Raw genomic sequence first — 15,000 nt, 5'->3', positions numbered from 1 at the left:
AAACAAGTCAGGAACTTTCAATGCTCTGGCCTGTGACAAATGATTTTATACACACTTAACTTTCAATCACTAGCTGCATCTTATGAGTTGACTTTATAAGGTAGCTTGCCATTGTCATTGATGGTGCATTAGATATCTGCATTCTTATTGTTGTGTGCAACCCTTCGTCATTGGCAATTCAATGAGGAACACCTAAATTAATCTTTGAATGAAACTTTGTTGTCATTGTACAGATACAACGACATTGGCACCTTGAAGGACAATGACTATATAGGTATTGATTTCAGTAAGGATACCACTCCGGGCACTTCGGTCAGGGGAGGATGATGGGGGGCGGGACGTTCTACAATCAGGATACCTCTTTACAAACTGTCTCCTCCTATGTGTCATCTCTAATCAACTTTTACTTTCCTATGCGACCATAAAACAGTCCCACCCCCGCCAACAGTCACCACGACAGAGGTACCCTGACTGTAGAACTGTGCCCCGCCCCCAATCCAACACCATATCTGAACGCTTTTGCATGCTGCAATGCTTCCTTTCGGCTCCATCATCTCACCTGGATCAACGTGATGATGAACTTTACAAGTAATGAACATTGTCTACAAGTATCCAAACTATGATTGTTGTAATCACTACTGCTGACCTGCAATCCACTTGTCAGCATTGCAGTGGTATAATATTATAATGATGCAAGCAGCTGAATTAGATCGCAACAATGTGACAAGAACCACATGGTTGTCTGGTGCCAATATGAATTTCTGTGCCTTCAATATTTACCTGATGTTGAATACTGCATGCAAGTAAACTCTTCTAACTAAAACTCCAGGACCATGCTGTCAAAATAGTCTGAGGGAATCTCTAGCCAGTATGAATTAAGTTATTTTGCAATACAGCTGATAACTTAATGAGTAAGACACAAGCTTCATAGCAAATATAAAGTTACAGGTGCTGATTGAAAGACTAGTTAGGATGGGAGTCCTTGTTGCAAACAAGAGTGCTACAATTCTTTAATCCTCTCCTATTTCATCACTTTATTCCAAGACTACTACTACCGCTACCACTACCACTACTACTACTACTACTAAAATGATGATGATGATTATTATGATTTTACAATTAAAATAATTAATGTCTATCAAAGCCATGTGCAATGTGCTATTCTTGCTGTGTGGCATCAATCAATTCATTTACAAGTGTTATGGTTTCCCTAGAATTTGCTTTGTCATTCACACGGTCATCTTGTTTTCACTATTAAGGTGACATCAGAGCCATGGATTTGAGAGTTGCGACAAGTCGGTTGGTGACATGGTCCTCATAGCTTCAAGTAATTGTAGCCAATTGAGATTTTGAAGTCCGTTATAAAAAGAATGAGGCAAAACACCATCCCAATTTTTTAATATGTTGTTAAAAAAAACATCCTCTTTCAGAAACACCAAACAGAAAGTTCCTAACTAGTGTCATAGATTGGAAATATTGCTCCAAACATTGGTGCAAATTATTTTTTTCCCATCTTTGGACCTCTGTATCTCAACAACCATTGGAGCCTTTTGTTAGATATACTATGATGTGAAAGTCATGGTACATATCAGACCATTTACCAAGGATGAACCTTACATGTAGAACTTTGAGGTTTTTACAGACATTTGGAAACCCTAGAACATATGATATCTACACAGAGTAGAGGCACATTATTACGGTGTGATTTGACTTACAGTGCTGCAAATTGTAATATATGATATTCAGGTCTGGGACTCTTAGCCCTGAAAATATAATGAATCTGACACAAATAGTTCTGGAGATAATTGAGTCTGAACATGGTCACTCATGCAATGTCGCTAAAACAAGCGTAGGGGGTGTACTTATTTACAGATTTTTTGTGCCAAAAGTATCCAGAGCTGAGTTCTGATATTGTGGATATGATCTATTGGATGTTTAAGCCATCACATACATTTTTTTCAAGCAAATCCGAGGGGGTCGAGTGGGAGATTTTTCAGAAATTTGCTGATTCCAGCTGGAATGACCCTATTGGCATCTGCTTTTGCTGTTTTGTGGGCGCGGGTTCTGTTTCTGATTGGTGTGATGGGTGGTGTCGTGTCCTATTTGCCTGCGAAGGAAAATACAATTTGGGCCAATTATAACAAAGGGCAGGACTCTGCCCTCCTCTGCACTGCTCTGCTCTGCACTGCTGTGGTGTGCTGTGCACAGGAAGAGCTCCCTGGCTGTCAGGGCAGACTATTAGTCCTGCGGTGTGTTGGGTAGACTGTGGAGAAGGGGTGGGGATTAACACTGCCATTACACTGTGACTGCAGCGTCATAAATCTGAGAAAGCAACAAGACAGACAGAAACAAACACACGCACACACACACGCACGCACACACACGCACACGCACGCACACACACACACACACACACACACACACACACACACACACACACACACACACACACACACACACACACACACACACACACACACACACGCATGCATACACGCACACATGGACACACGCACGCACACAAGCAAGCATGCAGGCAGACGTACAGACATACGTGCACACGGTCTAACGACTCACAAACAGACACAAACGCAAAACCTAGCCAAAAACAAAAACACATTGTCTGAGGCTAGATGGTGGCTGAGAGACTGCACACATACACTGAGAGACTGCACACATGCACACACGCAAACGCACACACACACACACACACACACACTCCCACCGAGGCCAGACAAAATAAAAAGGCAATGTCTGCGGCTGGACAGTAGCAGGGAGAGGGACGCATGCACACACGTACGCACGCGCACACGCGCGTACGCACGCATGCACGCATGCACGCATGCACGCATGCACGCACGCACGCACGCACGCACGCACGCACGCACGCACGCACGCACGCACGCACACACACACACACACACACACACACACAGCGGGCTGGTCCAGCCGCGCCAGGTCGGAGTGTGTAGTAGATATTTCCCCAGGCTGAGTGGCCCTGTGCAGCGTAATGGGAACAGACCATCCAGACGGCCCCATGAATCTCACACAGGCAGAGGTGTCATGGAGATAGCTGAGCACACAGAAAGAAAAGAAGAAAAAGACAACCCAGAAAGTAAAGATTTAAAGGTGCTACGGAGGTAGACTACTACTGCCTCCAGGTCCACAGTTTCTAAAGCTTCACAATGGTAGGCAGAAGGTTATGTGAGGACAATTATGTTTTTTTTCTGCTGAGGGGAATCATTGTTTTCCGACAATTTTCCCACGCTCCGATGGCGAGTGGAGAATGGAACTGAATTGTTTTGATAGGAATTACACTGGTCTCCCCAGCATAGCACTCCCACTGCCCCTGTCACTTTGCTAGCAAATTATTCTTATTACACAATTATGTCTTACCAAGGACTCAAATTAGATTTGAAAATCCTTCTACCATCTGTAATAGAAACAGATGGCGCCAGTAATTTCCCTATCTGGAGAGCAAGAACGAGAGAGAGAGAGAGAGAGAGAGAGAGAGAGAGAGAGAGAGAGAGAGAGAGAGAGAGAGAGAGAAGCCAGTCTTCGAGCTTCATTGCCTGAAAACCCCTCAGAGACATATCTCTCTGACATCTCAACCCCTATCCTCTCTCTCGCTGTGTCTCTCTCTGTCTCTGTCTCTGTCTCTGTCTCTCTCTCTCTCTCTGTATTATGATTTTTTCCCAATAGCAGGCAGTCATGTTTGACGGTGGCTTCCAAGATGGAAGTCAAGTTGCTGCGCTGTTGGCTGGAAACAGGGTTTTTAGTGTTTGTTCTTCTTCAGTAACAACAACGTCTAGCCACCTCATTAGATTCAATGGAATAACTGGTACAAACACAATGTAATATAATGTCGACTGTTGACTTTAAATTTACTTCTACTTTTACTTTGGCCACCTCTGGTAGCAGCACAGGTGTAGCAGCTCTCAAGCCTGTTTACACGATGAGCCAGTATGTCTATCCTCCTGATATTCTAAATCACCTAACTAGTCTGTTCCACGATGAGTGAGTATGTCTACCCTGACTTTTTAAATCACCTAATTAACATCTAATTATAGATGGCTGAACTAATACAATGACACAATGAGCCAAATTAACTTGGATGGACAATGGACAAGAAAAGGTCAAAGCCATCAGATGTCCGTTTGAAAAGGAAGGTAGAGGTGGAGAAATGGGCACAAGGTAAATGCAGCAGGCAACTGTGTAATTGGATTGTGACAGAGTATTATCATGAATGTTTTCTGAAAAACAAAAGAATATAATTGAAAAAGGAAAAGCTATCGCCTAGAGTGTTTGTATGACTTGGCGGATTTCCTATTGTCTTCTATGATAGAGAACAGGAGACAGTGGATAGGCCTACTGACAACACTGCTGTGGCTTATTGAATACTTTAGACCGTGTTAAGCCCAACATAAATTAGCCATTCACCGGAAAATGGGTATTGTTGATGTGTCTGCTATTCTCAGTGTATGACGAATTGGGTATGATTTGTTTGTTAGCCCTTTGCGTATGCTGCGCTATCCAGGGAGAGGGATCTGTATTCAGTCCACAGCTGACTTGGCAAAACTAAATCCCTATTAGACTCTATTAGACTACATTGGTTGGGAAATGCATTGTAGTGTAATTACAGAATATTGCATTACTTCACTGACTTTGTAATGGCATATTAAATAATGTAATGTTTGTTATGCATACAATGTCAGATGCGCTGATTGGGTAGGTCATGACAGGGAATCGTAGTGGAATAATCCACCTTGTCAAGAAAACAGACTTCAGACTTGTAGATAATGAGGGTTGGCATGGCATTTTTAATGCATTTTAAATGTAAATGGTTGGACATTTTTGGTAAATGATAAATATAAATGAATTCACTCACATTAAATAAATACATATGCCACATTTACATACATTCAAAATGCATCCCATATCTGTGTGTGTGTGTGTGTGTGTGTGTGTGTGTGTGTGTGTGTGTGTGTGTGTGTGTGTGTGTGTGTGTGTGTGTGTGTGTGTGTGTGTGTGTGTGTGTGTGTGTGTGTGTGTGTATGTGTGTGTGTGTGTGTGTGTGTGTGTGTGTGTGTGTGTGTGTGTGTGTGTGTGTGTGTGTGTATTTGCGGTAACTGCTATTGTAGACTACTAGATAAAACATGGTATGATGTTGGTTGTGCGCATGTGATGCATTAGATAGGGGTTTTAGTGCCTGTGTGCCTGTGGTACAGTAGACTGTTCTCATATTACACTCTGATTGCCTGGCTGTTTCAACATGTCTGGCCTACTTTTGTGGTGTTTGTATTGACACATCCTCTGAGCCAGGGGCCAAAACCTAGTTGCTCTTTTAGTTTGCTGTGGTGTTACGAACTCTGTGCTCCTCTGCGCTGGTATTGAATAAAAGAGCCTGCAGAAGACACTGTAAAGTGATGTAATGAAAAGAAACAATCTATCAGACAATCACCACAAAAGTCATTGTGAGTTTTCAGATCCAAACCTACAGCTGACCATTAACTGGCATGTTTACTGACCTCAGACATCTTTCTTGTGGTATTGACTCAACAGCCAAAAACTGTCTGGCATCATATTCCAACACATGCATTTCTCAACTGAAAAATTAACCTAAGTCTAGGGATTGTCTCATCAAGAGAAATTGTTGAAATTGAATTAAATAAATTCTCAGTGTTTCTTTTCTCCATCTTTACCGGCATATTCAAGGATTTGGCATAGTAAAACTGCATGCTATTACTGCTTAACAGGCGGCTATTACGATGTCATTATTCATTATTTTAATTGAGTTAATAAATCACAAATTCAAAATTTCTTTAAGATTCAAATTGCATTAAGAATTCAATGAGTTAAAATGGAGCAGCCGTAATTACTCTGAACATACTGCATGTGTATATGACACAGTGAAAGCTGTCCATATTATGACAGTGGAAGATATCGGGTCCCACTAGTTTGACGCCCTCTCGTGACTTCACATGGTAATCAAACATTTCAAACAAGCGATTTAAGGTTAGGGTTAGGTTTAGGGTTAAGGTTAGGGTTAGGTTTAGGGTTAGGTTTAGGGTTAAGGTTAGGGTTCGGGGTTAGGTTTAGGGTCGTATGACGTAAGCGGTAAGTACCGAAAGGGCGTCGAACTAGTGAGTCCCGGAAGATATCCATATTGTGACACAGTGAAAGATGTCCATATTATGACAGTGGAAGATATCCATATTGTGACACAGTGAAAGATATCCACTTTATGGCACAGTCTGAAAGATGTCCATATTGTGACACAGTGGAAGATATCCATATGACACAGTGGAAGATATCCATATAACACAGTGAAATATACCCATACAGTATGACACAGTGGACAATATCCATATTATGACAGAGGAAGATATCCATATTGTGACACAGTGAAAGATATCCATATTGTCCAAATACACTTCTTATACGTATGTATGTTTATAGAAATCAATTTGATGATTCGCCTAAAACTGTTTCGGGCAGAGCCCTTCTTCAGCATGTAATGATAGAATGGTGATTGTAATTGCAATTGATGATGGCAAAGTGACATACTACTCCACAGCTGATGTTGATGTACGGGACAGCCGGGGCCAAATGGTTAGGGTGCTGGTATTTAGATCAGAGGGTTGCAAGTTCGAATCCCATCCTTACCAACCTCCTTACAACTCCTGTAACCAATGCCCTGTAAATATCCCTTTGGATAAAAGCGTCATCTAAGTGTAATGAAATGTAATACTGGTAAAGGGACGTACTGCACCACGTTTATTGTATGGATACCTTCGCAATATTAAAGACTCCTTGCCATATCAGTACAGCTCAGTAAGTTGAAAGAGTTGATGAGCAAGTGAGAGGCAGAGACAGAAAAAAGGAGGAGTCGTAAATTATTCAATAATGTTAGAGGCAAAGAGTCATGAGAAAAAATGAAGATATAGCATGGTAAAGTTATGAGAGAAAGAAAGAGAGATTTACAGACATAGATAGAGACAGAGAGATAGATTGAGACCATGGAGAGAGAGAGCATGTCGTAGTGAAGTCGAGTCGAGAGTGAAAGATGACATACAGAGAGAGATAGATAGAGAGAAGTTCAAGTTCAAGTTCAAGTTCAAGTAATTTTATTTGTCACATACATGGTATTGTAGTGAAATGATGATGGGGTCATCAGCTCTGCAAGTGATCTAGTGATGAAAAGAGAGGAGATAGAAGACGAGAGAAGAAGAAGAGAGAAGTTTAGAAGAAATGCGAGAGAGAGAGAGAGAGAGAGAGAGAGAGAGAGAGAGAGAGAGAGAGAGAGAGAGAGAGAGAGAGAGAGAGAGAGAGAGAGAGAGAGAGTTTGTTGATGATGACAGAGAGGTGGTTGTAGTTAATGGCACCTCAGAGGAGCATTTGACTTTATTGCCTTTTAATTCTTCAATTAATGAGTTGTTGCAATTAGCGGCCGTGATCACAGCACCTGTCAAAACACACAAACACATGCGCACACAAACACACACACACACACACACACACACACAGACACACACACACACACACACACACACACACACACACACACACACACACACACACACACACACAACACACACACACACACACACACACACACACACACACACACACATGCTTACCAACACACACACACACTGTAATGGCAGCACCTGTTATAATGCAGCAGCGTGATGGATCATGACACATCTGCAAAACACACCTGTCACACACACACACACACACACACACACACACACACACACACACACACACACACACACACACACACACACACACACACACACACACACACACACACACACACACACACACACACACACACACACACACACACAGTGCCAACTGTACCCAGTGTGATAAGTATTTTTTACAGTTGAAATGAAGGGGCATTAGTCTTTTTATGTTTTTAGTACTAAGTACTAAGTTGGCAGGCTTATGATGAGGCCAAGGGGGCATTGGGATGCTTAGCAAGGTTTTCTTGTTTTTCTATTTTCAAGAAAAGATATCTAGTCAATCTTAATTAGGGGCCAAGCAGCGAAGCTGGCGAAGGCCCCTATAGAGTTAGTAGGTTTTCTTCATTAGGGGCCAAGCAGCGAAGCTGGCGAAGGCCCCTACTGTTTTAGCTGGTTTTCTTCTTATTATTCTTCAGTCACCATTCTTCTCCGACTGTAAGTCTATGGCAGCCCATAGAACCGTACGTAGGAAAATGCTGAAAATTGGCACACATATTCGGGCCCAGGTCAGCATTCCCCACAGCAATTTATAGGTCCCCAGCCCCAACGCTCTAGCGCCACCAGCAGGTCAAAGTTGCAGGTACATTTCTGCTTGTAACTTTTGACCCACTGGGCCAATTTTCATAAACTTGGTATTCCTGGAATCCTTAGGCCAAGACGAATCCAACGCACCATATGACGTCATTTTCCGCCAGGATAGTTTTCCCGCCATTTTGAATTTTGTAAAATTCAATAAAAATGCTATTTTTCCGGCAGTTTTTGACCAATTCGCCCGAAACTTGGTACATAGTATCTCTGGACTAAGCTACACATGGGGTCTCAAGGAATATTAGATATCTTTTATCGTTTTGCCGTGACAGCCAATCGAAATTGTCGTAAAAGTGGTGAAACAGGAAGTGAGGTCATATCTCAGCAACCGTTCGTTGAATTAGGTTGGGATTTTGTACACATATAGTAGTCCATCCCATGACCTACCACAAAAAAAATCAGAACCCCAGATCAAACCTTGTAGCGCCACCAGCAGGTCAAAATTTTAGCTACATTTTTGCCTGTAGCTTTTAAACCATATGCACGATGTAAAATATATTATTATCACTAGAATCCTTGGGCCAAGTCGAATTCAACGCACAATATAAAGTTATGTCAACGCAGAAGGGAAATGCCGCCATTTTGAATTTTGTAAAATTCACTGTAAGTCTATGGTAGCCCATAGAACCATACATAGAAAAATGATGTAAATTGGCACACATATTTGAGGCAGCATCAACATTACCCACAGCGAGTTATAGGTTTCCAGCCCCAATACTCTAGCGCCACCAGCAGGTGAAAGTCGCAGGTACATTTCTGCTTGTAACTTTTAAATCGCTGGGCCAATTGTCATAAACCTGGTATCCCTGGAATCCTTGGGCCAAGACGAATCCAACGCACCCTATAACGTTATTTTCTGCCTGGACAGTTTTCCCGCCATCTTGAATTTTGTAAAATTCAATAAAAATGCTATTTTTTCCCCAATTTTTGACCAATTCGCCCGAAATTCGGTATATAGTATCTCTGGACTGAGCTACACATGGGGTCTCAAGGAATATTGGATATCTTGTATCGTTTAGCCGTGACAGTCAAACAAAATTGTCGTAAAAGTGGCGAAACAGGAAGTGAGGTCATATCTCAGCAACCGTTAGTCAATTTCTGTTAGGATTTTTTGCACACATTCTAGTCCATCCCATGACCTCCCACAAAAAAATCCAGACCCCAAGCTCAAACTCTCTAGCGCTACCAACAGGTAACAGGAAGTGAACTCATATCTCGGCAGCTCTTCAACGGATTCAAACTAAACTTGGTTTACGTGATCAAACTCCCCTCCAAGAAATGCACACCAACATTGGCGAGATTTGGACCAAAGGGGGCACTGCAGTTACTTCTGTTGCCGTGGCGACTCTGGCAAGTTTACTGCTTGGCCCCGCATTGCTGCTTGCAGCTATATTTAGGGGCCAAGCAGCGAAGCTGGCGAAGGCCCCTACTGTTTTAGCTGGTATTCTTATTATTATGTCACCTCTTTCCTCTCCTTAGCAAGTCTATGGCAGCCCATAGAACCGTACGTAGGAAAATGCTGTAAATCGGCACACACATTCGGGCCCGGCTCAGCATTACCCACAGCAATTTATAGGTCCCCAGCCCCAACGCTCTAGCGCCACCAACAGGTCAAAGTTGCAGGTACATTTCTGCTTGTAACTTTTGAACCGCTGGGCCAATTTTCATAAACTTGGTATCCCTGGAATCCTTGGGCCAAGACGAATCCAACACACCCTATGACGTCATTTTCCGCCTGGATAGTTTTCCCGCCATTTTGAATTTTGTAAAATTCAATAAAAATGCTATTTTTTCCGCAATTTTTGACCAATTCGCCCGAAACTTGGTATATAGTATCTCTGGACGGAGCTACACATGGGGTCTCAATGAATATTAGATATCTTTTATCGTTTTGCCGTGACAGCCAATCAAAATTGTCGTAAAAGTGGTGAAACAGGAAGTGAGGTCATATCTCAGCAACCAATTGACTGTTTCGGCTAGGATTTTGAACACACATAGATGTCCATCCCATGACCTAATGAAAACAAATTCAGACCCCCAGCTCAAACTCTGTAGCGCCACCAGCAGGTCAAAATTTTAGCTACCTTTTTGCCTGTAGCTTTTAAACCATATGCACGATGTAAAATATATTATTATCACTAGAATCCTTGGGCCAAGCCGAATCCAACGCACTATATGACGTTATGTCAACGCAGAAGGGAAATTCCGCCATTTTGAATTTTGTAAAATTCACTGTAAGTCTATGGTAGCCCATAGAACCATACATAGAAAAATGCTGTAAATTGGCACACATATTTGAGGCAGCATCAACATTACCCACAGCGAGTTATAGGTCCCCAGCCCCAATACTCTAGCGCCACCAGCAGGTGAAAGTCGCAGGTACATTTCTGCTTGTACTTTTTGAACCGCTGGGCCAATTTTCATAAACCTGGTATCCCTGGAATCCTTGGGCCACGACGAATCCAACGCACCATATGACGTCATTTTCTGCCTGGATAGTTTTCCCGCCATTTTGTATTTTGTAAAATTCAATAAAAATGCTATTTTTCCCGCAATTTTTGAACATTTCGCCCGAAATTCGGTATATTGTATCTCTGTACTGAGGTTTGTATGGGGTCTCAAGAAATATTAGATATCTTAAATCGTTTAGCCTTGACAGCCAATCAAAATTGTCGTAAAAGTGGCAAAACAGGAAGTGAGGTCATATCTCAGCAACCGTTTGTCGAATTAGGCTAGGATTTTGTACACACATAGTAGTCCATCCCATGACCTACCACAAAGAAAATTATACCCCCAGCTCAAACTCTGTAGCGCCACCAACAGGTCAAATTTTTAGCTACATTTTTGCCTGTAGCTTTTACACCGTATGCCTAATTTTGAAAATAATACTATCAATAGAATCCTTGGGCCAAGCCGAATCCAACGCACTATATGACGTCATTTCAACCGGAAGAAAAAAGTCTGCCATTTTGAATTTTGTGAAATTCAATAAAAATACTACTTGTCCCACAATTTTGGTCAGAATGCCCTACAAAAGGGTACACTTCATCTTGGCACTGATTTTCTTTGGGGTATTCAAATATTTTTTGATACCTCTTATCGTTTGAGGGTGACAGCCAATCAAAATTGTGGTAAAAGTGGTGAAACAGGAAGTGAGGTCATACCTCAGCAATCGTTTGTCAAATTCTGTTAGGATTTTTTGCACACATACTAGTCCATCCCATGACCTCCCACAAAAAAATCCAGACCCCAAGCTCAAACTCTCTAGCGCCACCAACAGGTAACAGGAAATGAGCTCATATCTCGGCAGCTCTTCAACGGATTCAAACTAAACTTGGTTCATGTGATCACACTCCCCTCCGAGGAATGCACACCAACATTGCCAACATTTTGGGCCAAAGGGAGCGCTGCAGCTCCTTTTGTTGCCGTGGCGACTTTGGCAACTTTACTGCTTGGCCCCGCATTGCTGCTTGCAGCTATATTTAGGGCCCGAGCACCGGAGGGTGCGAGGCCCTATTGTTCTTGCTCGGATTATTATTATTATTTTTTTTCTTCTTTTTGCTCGTTGTTCGGGTCCGCCATTTTGTCTGAGAAGCATTTGGTGGGACGCAATTTGGCACGGTGGTCGGAAATGTGCGCCGCTACTCAGAACCGGATTTAAGGGTGCTCACCCCCAACCCTCTAGCGCCACCAGCAGGCCAAAATTTCAGGTACATTTTTGCTTGTAACTTTTGAACCGCTGGGCCAATTTTCAAAAACTTGGTATCCCTGGATTCCTTGGGCTGAGACGAATCCAACGCACACCATGACGTCATTTTCCGCCTGGATAGTTTTCCCGCCATTTTGAATTTTGTGAAAATCAATAAAAACGCTATTTTTCCCGCAATTTTTGATCAACCGTTCTGAAAGTCGGTATATAGCATCTCTGGACTGAGCCTCACAAAAGTTATCGAATGGATTTTGCGATAATCTTTTCGTTTGGCCGTGAGAGCCAATCAAAAACGGCCAAAAAATCGATTAAAACTCGCCAAACAGGAAGTGAAGTCATATCTTGGGAACCCATCGTCACAATGTTCTGTAAATTGTCACAGACATTCCCGTCAATACCATGACCGACCACAAAAAAATTCAGGTGGCTAGCTCAAACTCTCTAGCGCCACCAGCAGGTCAAAGTTTTAGCTACATTTCTGCCTCTAACTTTTGAACCGCGCGCTCAATTTTAAATCTAGTGGTACCGTTGAAATCCGTGGGTCAAGACGAATCCAACGAACCCTATGACATCATATCCGCCCCTATAGAATGTCCGCCATTTTGGATTAAGTTGCCATACAGGAAGTGATGTCATATCTTGGGAACCCATGGTCAGAACCATCTGTAAATTGTAACAGACATCCTTGACCATCCCATGACCCCCCACAAGAAATATCAGGTCGATAGCTCAAAAACTCTAGCGCCACCAGCAGTTCAAAGTTCAAAGTCACCACCCAACAGCAGGCCAAAGTTTTAGCTACATTTCTGCCAGTAACTTTTGAACCGCATGCTCAATTTTAATTCTGGTGGTAGCGTTGAAATCCTTGGGCCAAGACGAATCCAACGAACCCCATGACATCATACCCGCATTTTCAGAATGTCCGCCATTTTGGATTTGGTGAAAATCGATAACGTGGTCCTAATCCTTGAAATTCGGTCTGATTTTCTCAAAACTTGATACATATGATTTCAGGAGCACTCTGAAGAGATTTGTGAAAGGGTTTTATTACATTTTTTACGGTTTGGCCAGGACAGCCAATCAAAATCCTCCTAGCACTCCAAACAGGAAGTGAAGTCATATCTCAGCAACCCATAGTAAGAATCTTTTGTGAATTTTCACACACATACTCATTGTCCCATGACTTCCCACAAGAACTTCTAGGTCCCCATTTCTGCTTGTAAAACTTACATGGCATGGTTGTTCAGTATGGTGCATTTACAAATCCAAAAATGTCAGACTCAATAGAACCCCCTGCAGAGACCTGTCCGAAGCTGGCATATACGTGATTGCAGTGGCTACCAGGTGCCGTGTCACCATGTTTTAGGCGAATGAATGGCTATAAATGTGGAAATTAAACATTTTGCATGTGTCTATATGATTGAAATGGCAATGCAAAGGGATACAAACAGGGGAAGTGGACAAGATAGCAGTGCTAAGACAATGACGCCTTTTCCTTCCTCATACCTGTCAGAAAATTGTTACACTTCATCCGTTTTTCACAGGTAGGGGTGTATTAGGGCAGGGCGATGTGCCATGCCCCCTGGGCCGTAGGTGCGAGGGCCCGCCAAGGCTGCTCGCAGCTATATTTGTTATTATTATTATTATATAGTCACCATTCTTCTCCGACTGTAAGTCTATGGCAGCCCATAGAACCGTAGGTAGGAAAATGCTGTAAATTGGCACACACATTAGGGACAGTCTCAGCATTACCCACAGCGATTTATAGGTCCCCAGCCCCAACGCTCTAGCGCCACCAGCAGGTCAAAGTTGCAGGTGCATTTCTGCTTGTAACTTTTGAACCGCTTGGCCAATTTTCATAAACTTGGTATCCCTGGAATCCTTGAGCCAAGACGAATCCAACGCACCCTATGACGTCATTTTCCGCCAGGATAGTTTTCCCGCCATTTTGAATTTTGTAAAATTAAATAAAAATGCTAATTTTCCCACAATTTTTGACCAATTCGCCCGAAACTTGGTATATAGTATCTCTGGACTGAGCTACACAAGGGGTCTCAAGGAATATTTGATATCTTTTATCGTTTAGCCGTGACAGCCAATTAAAATTGTCGTAAAAGTGGTGAAACAGGAAGTGAGGTCATATCTCAGCAACCGTTTCTTGAATTAGCCTGGGATTTTGTACACACATAGTAGTCCATCCCATGACCTACCACAAAAAAAATCAAATCCCCAGCTCAAACTCTGTAGCGCCACCAGCAGGTCAAAATTTTAGCTACATTTTTGCCTGTATCTTTTGAACCGTACTCCCAATTTTCAAAATATTGGTACACAGGTCATCTTCACACCATGTTGCACCCAGGTATGGATTTTCGTAACGATTGAAAAAACTATCAGCTCACAGCAGCCATTCAAAATTGTGGAAAGAATGGAGGGATTTTTTCTCATCTCTCTGTCCCCTCTGCTCCCCTTGCGCACGGTCACTGACACCATGTGTTACTCAATATAAATCAAGGGCAGGACAGGCCCTGCCATGGCCAACCGGTAGGGCACTCGTCTATCATGCGGCTGACCCAGGTTTGATTCCCAGCCCAGGTCCTTTGCCGACCCTCCCCGTCTCTCTCCCCATTTTCACCTCCAAGGAATGCGCCCCAACATTGGCGAGATTTGGGCCAAAGGGGGCGCTGCAGTTCCTTCTGTTGCCGTGGCAACTTTGGCAAGTTTACTGCTTGGCCCCGCATTGCTGCTTGCAGCTATATTTTAAGTAGAAATCACCTAATAACGAGTTCTTTCAAACAATAATTTAGAACTAGAACTTAGTTGTAAGAAGTAATAAAATATCTAAAGTAAAATTATCTTCCTAAGAATTTATGTCTCAGCGGTGGTCTCCTGTCTCACTCTGCTGTCTATTCTCCATCCACAAGTTCCCATCTCCGGTGGCGGCTATTTCTG

The 15,000-nt window shown here is 42.7% G+C and overlaps 1 protein-coding gene across 1 annotated transcript in view; it reads left to right on the top strand.

The window, feature by feature from the left end:
* Positions 1 to 3,448: 3,448 nt before the first annotated feature.
* The window catches only part of LOC134466152 (octapeptide-repeat protein T2-like), a gene marked incomplete at its 3' end in the record, with an annotated part of 55,599 nt that continues 44,047 nt past the window's right edge, over positions 3,449 to 15,000 (top strand). Inside the window, exons 1-2 of the mRNA XM_063220047.1 lie at positions 3,449 to 3,554; positions 7,261 to 7,343. Of these exons, the coding sequence (XP_063076117.1) occupies positions 3,449 to 3,554; positions 7,261 to 7,343 (189 nt within the window). The remainder of the gene's footprint in view (positions 3,555 to 7,260; positions 7,344 to 15,000) is intronic.

The sequence above is a fragment of the Engraulis encrasicolus genome, chromosome 16, assembly GCF_034702125.1.
Source record: "Engraulis encrasicolus isolate BLACKSEA-1 chromosome 16, IST_EnEncr_1.0, whole genome shotgun sequence".
Lineage (NCBI taxonomy): Eukaryota > Metazoa > Chordata > Actinopteri > Clupeiformes > Engraulidae > Engraulis > Engraulis encrasicolus.
Note: the sequence above shows the minus strand (reverse complement) of the source record. Positions and strands in the feature narration are given on the sequence as shown.